This window comes from Myotis yumanensis, unplaced genomic scaffold (genome assembly GCF_028538775.1).
Source record: "Myotis yumanensis isolate MYYU_CA2020_CCGP unplaced genomic scaffold, mMyoYum1.0.hap1 SCAF_1, whole genome shotgun sequence".
NCBI lineage: Eukaryota > Metazoa > Chordata > Mammalia > Chiroptera > Vespertilionidae > Myotis > Myotis yumanensis.
The window spans coordinates 159137497-159154688 of NW_027223752.1; the positions used below are offsets into that span (position 1 = coordinate 159137497).

The following is a 17192-nucleotide window of genomic DNA, read 5'->3' on the forward strand; positions in this document are numbered from 1 at the left end:
AATGTTAATAGACCTAAAGGGAGAAATACACAGCAATATAATAGTATTAGGAAACTTTAATAATACTCCATTTACATCAATGAATAGATCATCCAGACATGTTAAGGAAATATCAACCTTAAAGACACATTAGACAAGATGAACTTAAGATACATATACAGAACGTTTCATCAAAAAAAAAAATAGCACATTTTTCTCAAGTGCACATGGCACATTCTCCAGGGTAGACCACATGTTAGGCCACAAAACAAGTCTTAACAAATTTAAGAAGACTGATATCATATCGAGTATCTTTTCTGACCACAATGGTATAAAATTACAAATCAATCACAAGAAAACTGGAAAATTCACAAATATGTGGAGGTTAAACAATATGCTACTGATCAACCAATGGGTCAACAAAGAAATTTAAAAAAAATACCTGGAGACTAATGAAAATGGAAATAAAACATCCTAAAACTTATGGGATGCAGCAAAAGCAGTGTTAAGAGGGAAATTAATAGCAATAAATGCCTACCTTCAATAAATGCCCTGTTCCTTCAAGAAACAAGAAAACTTTCTAGAGCTTCCAGGTTGGTGAACACATGGAGATTTGGGGAAAGTGGTGTGCCAGGAGAGGGCACAGAAGCTCCGCAATGTCCCTTCCACATATCTTGCCCTCCGCACCTCTCCCATCTGACTGTTCCTGAGTTATCTCCGTTTTCCGGCTAATGAAAAGAAAATAGGATTCCACCGAGTCTCCTATCTACCTACTCCAGGACTTCTGTGAGGATCAAATGAGATGAGGCACGGGAAAACACTTCACAGATGCTTGGCTACAGTGTAAAGTGTTTCCACCTGGCTAAAGTGTTCCTGGGCTAAAGAAACTGCAAGGAGGAGAGGAAGCTGGACGTTGCTACGTGAGGTCATTTCCCAGACACAGGGAAGGACAATTAGCATATTAGCCAGATGGATGGATGGATGGATGGAAAGATAGATAGCTAAATATATTAAAATAATAATGAAGAAACAACCTGAACCTATTAAAACTATTTAAAATCAAGAGAAAAGTCAAATCTCATATACTGACAAAATTGTAGGAAAATAGTAACACTCACATATTCTTGATGTTACTGGCAAAATATTTTAGAACACATTTTGATACACATATCAAGTATCATAAACCTGCTTTGACTCAGTAAACCCTTATTATGAATTTATGTTATAGAATTATTACATTTCTCTAATTCTAATACAGTATGAATTTTAAGATGTAACATCAGTTTACTAATAACTTTTTAAAGGGAAAAAACAAATACTGTCCTCCATCTGGATACTGAGGAAAGAATGACGATAGTTTACACAGAACCTCTATTTTATTCATGTCATCCTCAGCAGCCTTCCAAGGTGTGTCTGACAACCCAGATTGTACAGATAAAGGAACTAAGTCTCAGGGAAGTTAAAAGACTTAGTACAAGTCACTCAGCTAGAAAATATCTACTACTCTAATCCAGAAAGAAAGGAGTGAAGACAGGGAATACATACAATGGAGTCACTTTTAAACAAGCTGCTAAAATTACTGACATTATGAAGGTTGAGGCAGGAGGAAAGTATGCATTCTTGTTCTAACTCACCTGGAGCAGTGGTTCTCAACCTTTTGGCCCTTTAAATACAGTTCCTCATGTTGTGACCCAACCATAAAATTATTTTCGTTGCTACTTCATAACTGTAATGCTGCTGTTATGAATCGTAATGTAAATATCTGATATGCAGGATGGTCTTAGGCGACCCCTGTGAAAGGGTCGTTTGACCGCCAAAGGGGTCGTGACCCACAGGTTGAGAACCGCTGGCCTGGAGACTTAAACTTTGAACTTTCGGTCCTGCATCAATGCCTGGCTCTCATCTTCTGGACCACCTGGCATCCATCATCCTGACTGCCTGACATCTAGCTGATAACCATCCAGGGACTAAGCATGCAGGACTGATAATTCAAAAAAATGTGCTTTTTAATAAAAGAACTTCTAACTTTCTTCTTTGGAACATTTTTTTCTTTCCTAGCTGTGTTTCCTATTTGCAATCTCTAAGACCCTTGAACAAATCTCTATTGTTTATTAAAAATTTTTTTCAAATAAACAACCTACCTTTTATACCTCAAGGAACAAGAAAAAGATCAAATGAAGTCCAAAGTTAGTAGAAGGGAGGAAATGACAGAGTAGAAATAAATGAAATACAGATGAAAAAGATGATTGAATATATCAACAAAACCAAATTTGGTTTATCAAAAATATAAACACCATCAAGAAAAAAATGGAGGATTCAAATAAATAAAATCAGAAATGAAAGAGGAGACATTAAAATTGATCCCACAGAAACACAAAAGAGACTACTATAAACAATTGTGAGCCAACTAATTATAAAACCTCTAAGAAATGGAAAAATTCCTAGATACATACAACCTTCCAAGACTAAATCATGAAGAAATACAAAATCTAAACAGACCAATTACTTGTAAGGAGAATGAATCAATAATCAAAAATCTCCAAAATAACAAAGTCCAGGACAAGGCAGTTTTACTGGTGAATTCTATCAAATATTCTAAGACAAATAGTCACAATCCTTCTCACACTCTTCCAAAAAATAGAAGAAGAGGAAACACTTTCAAACTTATTTTATGAGGCTAGCATTACCCTGAACCAAAATCAGACAAGGATGCCACAAGAAAAGAAAATTTCAAGGTAATGTCCCTGGTGAACATAGCTACATAGCTGTAAAAATCCTTTACAAAATATTAACAAACCAAATTCAACAATACATTAAAAAGATCATACACCATAACCAAAGCATTTATTCCAAGGATGGTTCAATACTCATAAATTAATCAATGTGATTCACCATATTAACAAAATAAATGATAAAAAAATATGATCATCCCAATGCATGCAAAAAAACACAACATTTGACAAAATTCAATATCCATTTATGATGAAAACTCTCAACAAAGTGGATTTAAGAGAATGTAACTCAATATAATAAAGGACATATATGACAAGCTAACATCATACTCAATGGTGAGAAGTTAAAAGTTTTTCCTCTAAGATTAAGAACAAGACAATGCCCACTACAACCAGTATTAGAAGACCTAGCCAGAATCATTTAGGCAATAAATGAATGAATGAATAAATAGAAAGAAATAAAAGGCATCCAAATTGGAAAGGAAGAAGTAAAATAGTCACTAATTGCAGATGACATGATACTATATGTAGAAAACTCTAAAGACTCCACCAAAAACCCTGTTAGAATAAATGAATTCAGTAAATTTGCAGGGTACAAAGTCAATATACAAAAATCTGTTGTTTCTATACATTAATAATGAACTATCAAAAAGAGAAATTAAGAAAAAATCCCACTTAGAATATTATCAAAAAGAATAAAATACCAGGAAATAAATTTAACTAAAGAGGTGAAAGATCTATACACTGAAAACTACAAGACATTGATGAAAAATATTGAAGATACAAATAAGTTAAAAGGTAGTCTGTGCTCATGGATTGTAAGAATACAGGCCCTTCCCAGGTACTGTGTTTTCATCAGCATTGACCCTCTACCAGCAAAAAGATTATGACTGCATTGGGATGATCATATTTTTTTATCATTTTATTATTGCAGTGGTTTGGGATTAAACCTGAAATATCTCCAAGGTTTGTTTGTATTGTTAAAATGTTCATGCTATCCAAATCAATCTACAGATTCAGTGTACTCCCTATCAAAATCCAATAGCATTTTTTCATAGAAATAGAACAACTCTCCTGGTCCAGACAGCTTTACAGGGGAGTTTTATCAAACATTCAAAGAAGAACTAAAAGCTATCCTCCTCAGACTATTCTAAAAAATTCAAGAGGAAAGCATACTTCCAAGCTTTTTCTATAAAGCCAGCATTATCCTAATCCCAAAACCAGATAAAGACACTACAAAGAAAGAGAATTACAAGCCAATATCCCTGATCGACTTAGATGCTAAAATCCTCAACAAAATTCTAGCAAATCAGATCCAGCATTACATTAGAAAAACATACACCATAACAATGTGGGATTTATTCTAGGGATGCAAGGCTGGTATAATATCTGCAAATCAATAAATGTTATACATCACATAAACAAACTGAGAGACAAACATCACATAATCATATCAATTGATGCAGAAAAGGCATTTGACAAAATCCAAATCCCTTTCTTGATAAAAACTCGCAGCAAATTGGGAATAGAGGGATCATACCTCAACATAATAAAAGCCTTATATGACAAACCTACAGCCAACATCATTCTCAATGGGCAAAAACTAAAACCATTTCCCCTAAGAACAGGAACAAGAAAGGGATGCCCACTCTCACCACTCCTGTTTGACATAGTACTGGAAGTGCTAGCCATAGCAATCAGACAAGAAGAAGAAATGAAAGGCATCCAAATTGGAAAAGAAGAAGTAAAATAGTCATTATTCGTCGATGACATGATATTGTACATAGAAAATCCCTAAAGACTCCATCAAAAACAATCCAATCAAAAAATGGGCAAAGGATTTGTATGTCCTCTTTTGAAATAGACACTTTTCAAAAGAGGACATACAGAAGGCCAAGAGACATATGAAAACATGCTCAAAGTCACTAATCATTCGAGAGATGCAAAACAACGAGGTATCATCTCACACCTGTCAGAATGGCTATCATCAACAAATCAACAAACGACAAGTGCTGGAGAGGATTCGGAGAAAAAGGAACACTTGTGCACTGCTGGTGGGAATGCAGACTGGAGCAGCCACTGTGGAAAACAGTATAGAGTTTCCTCAAAAAAATTAAAAATGTAACTCCCATTTGTCCCCATAATCCCACTTTTAGGAATATATCCCAAGAAATCAAAAACACCAGTCAGAAAGGATATATGCACCCCTATGTTCATAGCAGCACAATTTACAACAGCTAAGATTTGGAAAAGCTTAAGTGCCCGTCAGCAGATCAGTGGATTAAAAAGCAGTGGTATATCTACACAATGGAATACTATGCTGCTGTAAAAAAGAAGGAACTCTTAACATTAGCAATAGCATGGATGGACCTGGAGAGCATTATGCTAAGCAAAATAAGCCAGTTGGAGAAAGATAAATATCACATGATCTCACTCATTTGTGGAACATAATGAACAACATAAACTGATGAACAAAAATAAATCTAGTGACAGAGAATCATCGAATAGACCGTCCAATCTCAGGAGCGGGTGAGAGAACAACCAAAGGACTCGTATGCATGCATATAAGCATAACCCATGGACACAGATAGTAGGGGGGTGAGGGCATGTGCTGGGGGGTGAGAACGGCTGGGGATAGGCCAATGGGGGGGAGGAGACATATGTAATACTTTAAACAATAACAAATTAAAAAAAGAAATAGAACAACTCAATATCACTAATCATCAAGGTAATGCAAATCAAAACCACAATAAGCTATCACCTCACACCTGTTAGAATGGCTATTATAAGAAAGACAAGAGATAACAAATGATGGCAAGGATGTGGATACAAGAGAACCTTTGTGCACTGTTGGTAGGGATGTATTTGGTGCAGCCACATTGGGAAACAGAATGGAAGTTTCTAAAAAAGTTACAAATAGAACTACCACATGATCTAGCATTTCCACTCTGGGTATTTATCCAAAGAAAAGAAAAACACTAACTCAAAGAGACATATGCACCCCCATGTTCACTGCAGCATTATTTACAATAGCCAAGATATGGAAACAATCTAAAAATCCACTGACAAATGAATGGATAAGAAAATGTGGTATATACAAACAATGGACTATTACTCAGCCATGAAAAAGAATGGAATCTTGCCATTTGCAACGACATGAATGGGCCTAGAGGGTATTATGCTAGGTGAAATAAGTCAAAGAGGGATATACAAATAGCATATGTTTTCACTTATATGTGGAATCTAAACAAACAAACAAATCCTAAGCTTATTGATTGAGAAAACAGACTGGTGATTGCCAGAGATGGGGGTGGGAGGTAGGCGAAATGAGTGGAGGCAGACAAAAGGCACAAACTTCCAGTTGTAAAATAAATAAGTCACAGGGATGTAATGTACAGAATGGCAATACAGTTAATAATACTTTGCTGCATATTTAAAAATTGGGAGTTAATACATGAAATCCCCCCAGAGATAAGGCAAGTTAAATAGACATTTTAACTGGGGGAACAGATATTGAGGCTCTGAGATAGCCATGTGCATGTTTGGGGGGCAAAAGAGATATTGAAATGATGTTAAACTCTCTTATTACATATAAACTTTAACTTCACTTTGATTTGAAGGAGGACTAAGCTCTGTGCGGGGAGTGTAACCCTGATGGGGAGGCAGGTAAGTGAGGAAGGGCGATCAAAGGTCATGGAGAACACAGTGACTATTTAACGTGGAAACGGAGGTGGGAGCTTGAGAAGCACATCACCAACAATGCAAAACATCAAAAACATACAGAGAGGTTGCCCACTAATTTTATAACTCAAGCATCTAAATCCCTTGAAATATCTGGGACAAGGTCAAGCCATAACTGAGAGAGAGAGAGAGAGAGAGAGAGAGAGAGAGACTGCAGCAAAGCAAAATGGAGATACTTAATTCTTACAATTCCTTAGGCCCGTGGTCGGCAAGCTGCGGCTCGCGAGCCACATGCAGCTCACACTAAGACTAGAGAGAAGGTAGAGAAGAAGACTGAGAAGTTTTCGAAGTGAGGCATGATAGAGGAAGTTAGTTTGAACTTAGCATGATTTACTTTTATTAATCAGCATGATAGAATGCCATGTGTTCTCTTCATATGCTCTTTTATTTATATTGGTAAATGGAAAGCATAAGATTTTTTTTTTTTAAATATATTTTATTGATTTTTTACAGAGAGGAAGAGAGAGGGATAGAGAGTTAGAAACATCGATGAGAGAGAAACATCGACCAGCTGCCTCCTGCACATCTCCTACTGGGGGTGTGCCCGCAACCAAGGCACATGCCCCTGACCGGAATCGAACCCGGGACCCTTCAGTCCGCAGGCCGACGCTCCATCCACTGAGCCAAACCGGTTTTGGCAAGCATAAGATTTTTAAAAGTTTGTTTACAACCTTCACCCACCATCTGTATTTTCTATTGAAGATCCTGTTTCTCAGCTGGAAATTCTGCTGCCCGAGGGCTTTGAGAAAGCTATATTTTAGAGCTGAATGTAAACTACATACAGTAAACGGCCTAGCTCTTCGATTAAGCCACGTTACTTGGTATTAGAACAATTCTACTCAATAAACTTTTCTCAGCATCTTTTCAGCAACATCGATCATTAATGTTAATCTATTTAGTGTTTCTACCCCTGTTTTCCAGTTTTCACAGCCCATTATGTATGGAACACAGAGAGGGAAGTCCCTCTAGTACACTTATTTGCAAAAATTTATAGATTACGATAATTGTACTGAATGAAGAATTAAGGGATAGCTTGTTTCTCTTGTTTTCTGCAAAAGCACTTTGCAAACAGATTTTGTTTCTTCTGAATTATATATGTCAAAGAGCTTAGATACACATTCTTTAACTACCGATCCCCTCTAAAACCATGAATATCAAGAATTTCACACACATCCCAACATCTTGTTAGAGTGATGATCACTAAGTTTTTGGATCCATTTCTGGATTTTACTAAAAAAACATTTAATAAATAATTTTCATATTCAAACCAAATAATTTTCCTAAAGTAGCTCCTTTCAGATTCCATTTATTTCGGGACCAGAAACATAAAAGCAGCACAAATATAAACTAGCCACTCTGACAGTGGCAGGTGTGTGCGTAAGCAAACAGAAGGAAGACAAGCCTTATGGGATTACCGTAAGTGAGGATGTACAAGGGTTTCCCATTTGTGTCCATCGTGGTCAAGCACGGGGCCTTTGGTGAGATGGTTCCCCATCGCTGTAATGCAGCTTCTAACGACGGGGGCCAATTCGTAACCACACCCAGCTGCTCCCCTCGCATGGCTAACATCTGTGCTCCCTCTGGCTTTGGCTGGTTCGGATCTGGTTGTTGAACTAAACACATGTGGACACAAAAGGCTTTTTAAAAAAAATACACTTATATTGGCACAATCACGATTTTATTCATTTTAAAGGAGCCAGGAAACTTATACTTAAGGTATAAACTGATTAACACACAGAAAACATGTTTTCCTAGAACCAGGGCTATTACCTACATATTAGCCTCATGAATGTAATGGAGATACTTAATTCTTACAATTCCTTAGGCCCATGGTCGGCAAGCTGAGGCTCGCGAGCCACATGCAGCTCTTTGGCCCCTTGAGTGTGGCTCTTCCACAAAATACCACGTGCGGGAGTGGATGTACAATGCGATTGAAACTTCATGGCCCATGTGCAGAAGTCGGTTTTCGGCCTGGGCGAGTCTATTTTGAAGAAGTACTGTTGATATCTGGCTCTGTTGACTAATGAGTTTGCCGACCACTGCTAGGCAATTTGGGTGAGGTGCCTTCGGAGACTCGAGTGCATTTACAAACTGACAGCAAGTGAAGCTGTGTATCTGAACATGCTTAGAGTCTAGGACTGCAGCAACATCTGTGTTAAAAATATCAATTACTCGAAGCCCAAGCCTCTGCTAGCCACACCCAGGACTTCTTTAAACTAACCAATGACAATCAAGGGAAGTGCGAGCCACAGATATGACCACATCCTGTGTAACAAGACACGGACTTGCGCCTGGCCAATCGGCAGGGCCCATAGTCCTTTCTCCTCCCCTTACTCCAACCCCCTATAAAACCCCTTTTCCCACAGGGCTAGCTCTCTCTCTGCCACTTGCTGCTGCGTCAGTAAGGAGGGTAGGGGAGCCAAGCCCGGGCTTGAATAAAGACTCTTATGCTTTTGCATTGGAAAAAATATATATATATATCAATTACTGCCCGGCTGGTGTGGCTCAGTGATTGAGCATCAACCTGTGATCCAGGAGGTCATGGTTCCTTCCGTTCCTGCTCAGGGCTCATGCCGGTTTGCAGGCTTGATCCTCTGTGGGGGCGTGTAGGAGGCAGCCAATCAATGATTTACTCTCATCACTGATATTTCTCTCTCTCCCCCTTCCTCTCTGAAGTCAATAAAAAAATATTTTTAAAAATCAATTATTAACATAGACTACTAATTCTGGACTCAAAAGAAAAAAGAGCTCAAATCTTTTGAGCTGAATGATATTTCACCCTTAAATACTGAGGTATAAACTTAAATTTGCTACAACTACAACAAACAATGAGCACAGACCATATTTTCTTGAGTAAAATAAAAATAAATGCTTCACAATAAAATACAACTTGCCAAACTGTTTAGAAAGGTGGGAAGTTGAGTTTTTTCTCACTTCCGGAAGAGGTTTTTCTCTCCCAGCGTATGATTGACAGTTTCCACCTGCTGGGCAGAAATCAGCTATATCTTACTTGTGATGCAAAGAATAAGAACACACAGAGTTTGCATTTGATATAAGTATTTTGCTTTGACTTTAAGTGGTTTGTGTTAAAAGGCTTGTGAGCACTTGGGGGTTAAGATACCCACTCCGGGGTTTCTATGGAGCGGCAGCGAATGGGACTGGTTGCACGCTCCTTGCACTCCTCTTAATCTTACTCAGAGGGAACTGTGTCACCGTGGCAAGGTTTTCTATAATTTACTTGCATTTCTGGAAGCCAACAGAGTCCTTTTATAAAGAAGCCTGGCTTGTGGGATGTATCTGGGTACCTTACAGGACCCGCAGGAACAGTACCTACGGTTTCTAGACAAGATTCCTGTCTTGTTCTTAAAAAGAAAAAATATCATTACAGTTTATGGGATCACAGGGACATTGGAATAAACAGGGGTAGGAAAGGGTTCTTTTACCTTCTAACAATTCTTCAAAGTCGTCAACAAAGAATTCTCGTAACGGTGGTCGTTTTGGTCGTTTGAGGGTATTGACAAGCTGTTGGATTTTTGCTGATACCCGGCTACTTACCGGCACTCCTGAAAAACAGAACCACAGGCAGACGGACTTTAGTCCAAGCACCACAGTGAAATGGCCAAAACACCCACACCCACTGCCCCATCTCAGGGCTGAGAGAAGCAGGGATGGGCTTGGGACTCAGCGTCCCTCGAAGTGTCACCTCGGTGATGTGCCTAGTGAAGACATTCTACGGGGTGGACAGTCACAGCACACTGACCCGGCTTGGAACCCGCAAGAGGGTAGAGACTCAGCAGAAACAATTCTCGTTTACAACTCCATGAGCCATCCTGATATGGTGATGTCAGGAAGAGCTCCAACCACAGGCTGGGCTCGGTCCCACCACTAATTCCGAAAACAGGGCTTGTCACCTTCTCACGAACACTGTCTCTGTTCCCCTCTTTCTAAGGGGATGAGAGAGCTGAGGCAGCATAGAGACCCTCCCTGAGTCCCCAACTCTCCTGAGATCCCTGGTGCTTGGCCTCACTGGGCGAAGAGAACATTTTGCCGGAGACAGTGAATTTGGGTGCCCTGCAGCATCTGCACGGCCAGTCCCCACACCCAGACCTCCTAACCAAAGCAAGGGGACTGCTTCCTACAAGCGCCTTGGCAGGCCCTGTCCACGCAGGTGACCATCCAGTCCCTCCCAAGTGTTCCAGTTACTCTCTCCTGAGTAAACATTCAGGCAATACATTCTAGACCAGGGGTGGGCAAACTTTTTGACTCGAGGGCCACAATGGGTTCTTAAACTGGACCGGAGGGCCAGAACAAAAGCATGGATGGAGTGTTTGTGTGAACTAATATAAATTCAAAGTAAACATCATTACATAAAAGGGTACGGTCTTTTTTTTTTTTTTTTTTTTTAAGTTTTATTCATTTCAAACGGGCCGGATCCGGCCCGCGGGCCGTAGTTTGCCCACGGCTGTCTAGAAGCACAGCAATTAGTCTCTAAATTCAATTTCTGTGAAACGCAGAACACTAGCGTACATTTATCCACGTGTACTGAGAAACATTTACCCCGTGTTACAATAATAGATTTCTTACAACAATGAATGACATTTTGAAAACTGAATAAGTGAAATGATCCATGAAAAAGACAAGAAGTTTTAAAATTTAAAATAAATAACCCAAATTATGAAAAAAGGAGTGCCAAGATGTTGACCTTCCTAACTGTTTAAATGCACTCCCTGCAGGCAAATCTCATTATCGCTTACGGGTGCGTGGAAACGCGCACCTGGTAACCAGGGGTGTGGAAACCTCACTGCTCTCATGTTCTAAGAACCACGGCTCAAGGGGGTCTCCCCACAGTGACTGAGGCGGAGCCCTTCTCCTCCACTGCAGGTATCACGAAAACAGACCTCACTTTTGACATGAATATGATAGAATTAAAGGAAATTCTTCCATCAAATCAGAAACATTTTCATAGGTAATCTCAAACTACTCTATGGGCACCTTCAGAATTGAGACATTAAATACCTTAATAGTTTTGAAAATATATAAAAATACATCACCCAGATTTCTCAGTCTCTAAACAGAGTATTTCTCATTAAACAGTTCCTCTTAATTTGGTTCAGATAATCTGAGATCATTTCACAAGGCCACTGGCTCCCCAGCTCAGTTTAGAATGCGTAAGAACCATCCTAGGACTTGTCTAGCCCAGAGTTTCCGATGTCACAGGTTTTGGGGGTGGCCCAGAGCCTGCTTTTTAACAAGTGACCCACGTGATTCTGAGAGGAGAGGTCATCACACGTTGAAAAGCTCTGGGCTGGACAACAGGGGATCCAAATGGACAACATATGAACTCACCTGGGAGAGCAGGTGAGGATGGACTTCAAAGACAACAGTTATTAAAATGATAATGACTAGAACAACGGCAACGGCCCATTCAATATACAGTGAATTTAGCAGAGAACTAAGGCAAACACTGAGACTGAAAGTGTTCCAGGGAAGCCAACCGCATGGGAACGGGAGTGACTCCCAAGGCACTACCAGGAGCTCCTGAACCACACTGGCACTGGGCTCAGGCCATGCTGAGGGGCGTGCTGCCTATCAGGGACTGGGTCCAGGCCTCCTCATCACCTCTGCATCACACCTCGGCACAGGACATGAACACAGCTGGATGGACAACGCACTGACGCTACTTTGGCCATTGTCCACAGAAACACCATTTCATGTCCCCACTGGGTTCCATGCTAACCTTTGTGAGCCTGGGAAGGACTGAGGCTGCAGGAAAGCAGAATCACGCATGCAGTTCATGTTTGAGTGTGCTGCTTCAGACGGGGTCATAGAAACGGCCGCTCTGTGTACCCAGGTCCATGATATGAGGAATAAAGAAGAACCCGCACTGCTGTAGTTTACCAAATCACTAATATTTTTTTTCCCAATACAGAGAAAAAAGGCCCCTCTTTCTTCCAAATTCCAAAGCATTCCATTGGCCCCCTAGCTGTCAATTAGTTTACATGTAACTTCATCCTGCCCTTCTAAGTAACCATTCATAGTCTTAACATTTGCACACTAATTTGTTAATTGCTGAGCCGATTTTAGTTATTCATTAACAAATACACTGGAATCTTATAAAATTTCCTTTTCTCCTCAGGACTAAATTCTTACATCATCATTTCTTTTCCTGCAAGGAGTAACTCTCGGCCAAGTTGGAGACAGTTTGCATTTTCTGTGACTATGCCACCATCTATGGGTGGTGTGTAAAGAACTTCATAAATTAGATTCAGTGAGTGGACCTTATGGTTTAAAAGGTTAAGTTAGTAAAAACAGAGTTTACAAAGGAGGGAAGAAAATGCCGGGAGACCTACCATCGCCAGTCTCCATGAGCTCAGCATTGCCGTACTTTGGTGCAGTCCGTGATGTCGTTGAGCCTTGTGGCCTTTCTATTTGTATTGAGTGTTCTGAGGTGTACGTGGTTACATCAGGAGGTGCAGAGTGATTTTCTGTAAAGAAGCAAATGATAAATTCTCTGATAGAGTTATTCTGAAGGCTAAGCAAGCAAAAAAAGGTTTCAAAAAAGGCCACATCCTGAGAAGAGACCATAATTCTGAATCAAAGTCTACTACAAAAATCTAGGAATAAAGATGCTCTTTAAAATAATTTGTATTGCTCAAAATGAAACAAATTTAGGTTAGAACTTCAGACATGTCATAACAGGAGCCACATCAATGAATCACGATAGCATTTTAACACATTGCGGACCAGTCGTTTAATTGCTAGCTTTACCCAGTGGCCAGATAAGTTTCTATTGAACGAGTACAAAAAATGTTTTACATAAGTGTTAAAGGCACACTTTAAAATTAAATACCCATTGCATCTTGAAGTTATTTATTACATGTTCTGAGAAGCTAATGTCTTTTTAAAGAATTCTCGTGATTGGCCACCAGCCTTAGAACAGAAAACACAAGAATTCTCCTGATCCGTCACCATGTGTTAAGAATAATATGAAGCGGCAGGTAGAAAAAGAGTGATTGAAAGTTACATGTTTGTTCACAAAAGAGCAATTTTCTTGTCTGTCATGGTAGTGGCAGTTAAGAGCTCGAGCTTTGGAGGCAGAGAGCCTGGGGTTTGAATCCCAGCTCTGCCAATTCCTCCAGATCTTGGGAAGTGTCTTAACCTCTCTGTGCCTCAGTCTCCTCACCTATCAAACGGGAATAATAATGCTGACTTCCACCCTAGCTGGTTTGGCTCAGTGGACAGAGCGTCGGCCTGCAGACTGAAGGGTTCCAGGTTCAATTCCAGTCAAGGGCACGTGCCTCGACTGCAGGCTCCTTCCTGGCCTGGGTCCTGATTGGGGCTCGTGCAGGAGGCAACCAATCAATGGGTTTCTCTCACATTGATAGTTCTGTCTTTTCCTCTCTCTTCCACTCTCTCTAAAAAAAAACATTGGAAAGATAATAATAATTCTGACTTCCTTGTAGGGGAGATTAGACGAGTTAACATATGTAAAGTTCTTAGGACATTTCTTGATAGAGGCTGAGCACTCAAGAAATATTAGCTATTTTATTTGTTTCAGCATGAATAATACTGAACAGTCATTCAAAAGGCCCTGGCTGGGTGGCTCAGTTGGCTGGAGCGTCATCCGGTACACCAAAAGGTTGCAGGTGCAATTCCCAGTCAGGGCACATACCTAGGTTGTAGGATTGATCCCTGATGGAGGGGAATACAGGAGGCAACAGATTGATGTTTCTCTCTCCCATTCATATTTCTTTCTCTCTCTCTCTCTCTCTCTCTCTCTCTCTCTCTCTCTCTCTCCTCCCTCCTCTCTCTCTCTTTCTCTCTCTCTCTCTCTCAAAATCAATGAAAACATATCCTAGGTGGGGATTTTTTTTTTAAATCATGTGTTTACAATCTCACGTGCATTGGTGATGGTTACGCAGTAAGCTGTGCAGCAGGCCTTCCCCACGGCATTCATCGATGGTGTCATCAAGCGCTTAAATGGTTCAGTGGGGAAAGCACAGTTCTTGTATTTATTTATTTTATTTTATTCTTACTTGTGCTTTACATTCAATATTTTTTTATTAGTTTCTGGTGCACAGCATAGTGCTTAGACCATCATATACTTTACAAAGTGATCCCCCAATATTTATTATATAAGGCATTCAGGAGAACACGTCAAATGAGACCAGCAATGACATTTTCGATATCCTGAGTCCTAATAACGGGTATTACGGTATTAACTTTGAGTCGTTAATCCTTTTTAGGGTCCATGCGATGGAAGCCATTTCCTTGTGCTGTATGTAAACAGGGGAGCCAGCACTGGGGAGCCTCCTCCTTCAGAGACTCCCTCTTCAGCACCACGAGTGGGTGAGGGCTGCATAAACAGTGAAGTCACCCACAAAAAGCAAAAGAGGAAACACGGGCACCAAACTGCCCCTGCAAAGGGCACTGCTCAGTCTGAGGCTGGAGCAGAAGGCAGAACGTCGCCCTCTGCTGGGAACATCGTGTCAGGGACTCAAAGTTTTGCTGCTCTGCTACCTTTTGTACATGACCTCGAGTATGCTGAGCGTACTGACTTGGGGTTACAAGTAATTTTAACAAGTAGGTGGATCCCTGAGGCGAGGTAGGAGAGGGAGAAGAGAGGGTCATTCAAATTGCCTCTTCAATGATTCAGAGACTGTTCATCCGCTCACCACCCCTACCCGTGCTTTTGCCAAATAGACCTTATTTCGTGTTGCAAAATGCTCTAACTTTCCACAGCCAAGTAGTACACTCACTGGGGCCTCATATTTCAGATGAAAATACAATAGATGCTGATGTATGCTGAACAGACTTTCAAATTAGCACCTAAAACGAAAGTAGCTATAATACTGCATTGCAATTTTATCCAGATTCACTGGTGCTTAAGTGACACTGTAGCCTCATCACTGATGATGGACGGCCAATCCTTTGCGCTGGGTGGCAGGAATACTGTCGTGTTCCACTTTGAAGTTGGGAAAAATGATTCCAATACATCTGGCGATTATAAAGCCGGAACAGTGACAGCCGGGTGACTTCAAAGTGCTTTCCAAACTCATTTAGTTGTCACCTCCCCTCCCGCTCCCTTCCCCATTCCTACGGGGTGCTGTCACACTGGGATCACCAGCCCAGCAGCTGCTCGTTAGGAGCCAGAGGACGTGCTGATGTTGCAGTGACGCACTGTACCCTGCTTTATTTTGATAAAGATCAGGACTGCAGACCACTGTACCGATTTTTAGGTAATTTCCACACACAGGTGGAATATTGGCGCTAGATGAAAGGTAGATGAAAGGCAGACCTATTTTCTACAATGTCTCCAAGTTCCATCTTATCCTAACCACTTGTTTGCATGTAACTAACATTTTTCTATATCATGTTGGTTTTTTCTCTTTAATGCTCAGGAGCCCAGGTATAGGGGACAGTTAGGTTCAGGGCCTCAGGTCTGGTAGACTTAATGAGGCTACCAATCTTTGGGGCAGTATCAGAAAAACCCTGTACATAACAGATGCTCATGAAACACTTGTCACTGGGTAAGCAAAAGTGGAGCTGAGTGGATGGTGCAGGTTCAAAGGTCTAAGAGGCTCGCCAGCTCCAGGCACGAGGCCAGTGGAGTCCGCGTGTCAGAAGCGCTGTGTAGATTAAGAGCCCTCATTAGAGCGGGGCTGTAACTTTTGAGCAAGAGGGCCCACTGTTCCTGTGATCGGTTTCACAGCCCTTTAAATCAAGAGAATGGCCACCATCCTTCCGGCCACCTGTCAAGTGTCACCTCCCCTGTGAGCACCCCGAGAGCTATCCGTGACACCTTCTCATCTGCCCGCCACTGGGTGGATTCGGCTTCATCTGCCCCTGCGTGGTGTTTGCTGTCAGCAGCTGACATGGGTTCCCCGAGAATCAGGAGTTCAGGCTGGGCACACGAGGAGGCAGGAGGGAAGTGCAATTCCACCATCTTTCATGGCAGGATGTGCACGCTGCTCTGGCGCCATCTGTACCAGGGGTCCCACCTCGGTCCTTGATACCCACCCCCACCCCACACAGGGTTTTAGTCTGTTACTCTTGCCAGCAACCCACCCCAGTTGCACAGCTGTTTTGGGCCATGACCATTTCAGGGTCCTGGCTGGTCTCCCTGCTGAGCCCGACCTTGGAAATCGCTGCTTCCTCCACTTTTCCTAATGACTCCAGCTCAGTCGGGCTCCCTGTGTCCTACTCAGGGGCTGACGTTACCTAACCCAGCCCACGTTGTTGGCTCAGCAAGTGCTGCAGGAATAGTTCAAAGAATGAATTAAAGAGCACTTGACAACTTGATAAAATGCCCCCAGTTTCAACACCCGCTGGAAAGAATTGTTCTTTAATCCTAACTGTACGAACTGGAATCTGCAGGGTCATGGTGATAAACCCCACTTTTAAGGCATGTTAATTATCTTTATGTCTCCAAATAACTTCAGTCCCCAAATAAGGAGAAGAAAAGTGGAAAATCTGGTTTTCATATGTAAAAAGCAACATGCTCATTGGTGAGTAACATGCTCAAAGGAACCCGTTCCTGCACACTAAGAGTGCTCTATCCCAGGTTTCCTCACTCGGCCACTGCTGTCCCTGAGAAGGTCCCTGTGACCCAGGCCCTCAGACCACCTGGCCTGCCCAGCAGCCTCAGCTTCCTAAGATGATGTGACCACGGCCTCCACATGATGGTGGAAAACCAGCTCCCAGATGAAAATGTGAAGGTGAACCAAGTTTAACCACCAG

The 17192-nt window shown here is 41.3% G+C and overlaps 1 protein-coding gene across 3 annotated transcripts in view; it reads right to left on the reverse strand.

Moving 5' to 3' along the window:
- DIP2C (disco interacting protein 2 homolog C) overlaps positions 1–17192 on the reverse strand; it is a 388615-nt gene that overhangs the window by 109777 nt on the left and 261646 nt on the right. For all 3 annotated transcript variants that reach the window (XM_070391030.1, XM_070391022.1, XM_070391038.1), the window contains 3 exons: positions 12803–12937; positions 9896–10015; positions 7868–8065 (listed from right to left, as the gene is read on the reverse strand). In XM_070391030.1, the coding sequence (XP_070247131.1) occupies positions 7868–8065; positions 9896–10015; positions 12803–12937 (453 nt within the window). The remainder of the gene's footprint in view (positions 1–7867; positions 8066–9895; positions 10016–12802; positions 12938–17192) is intronic.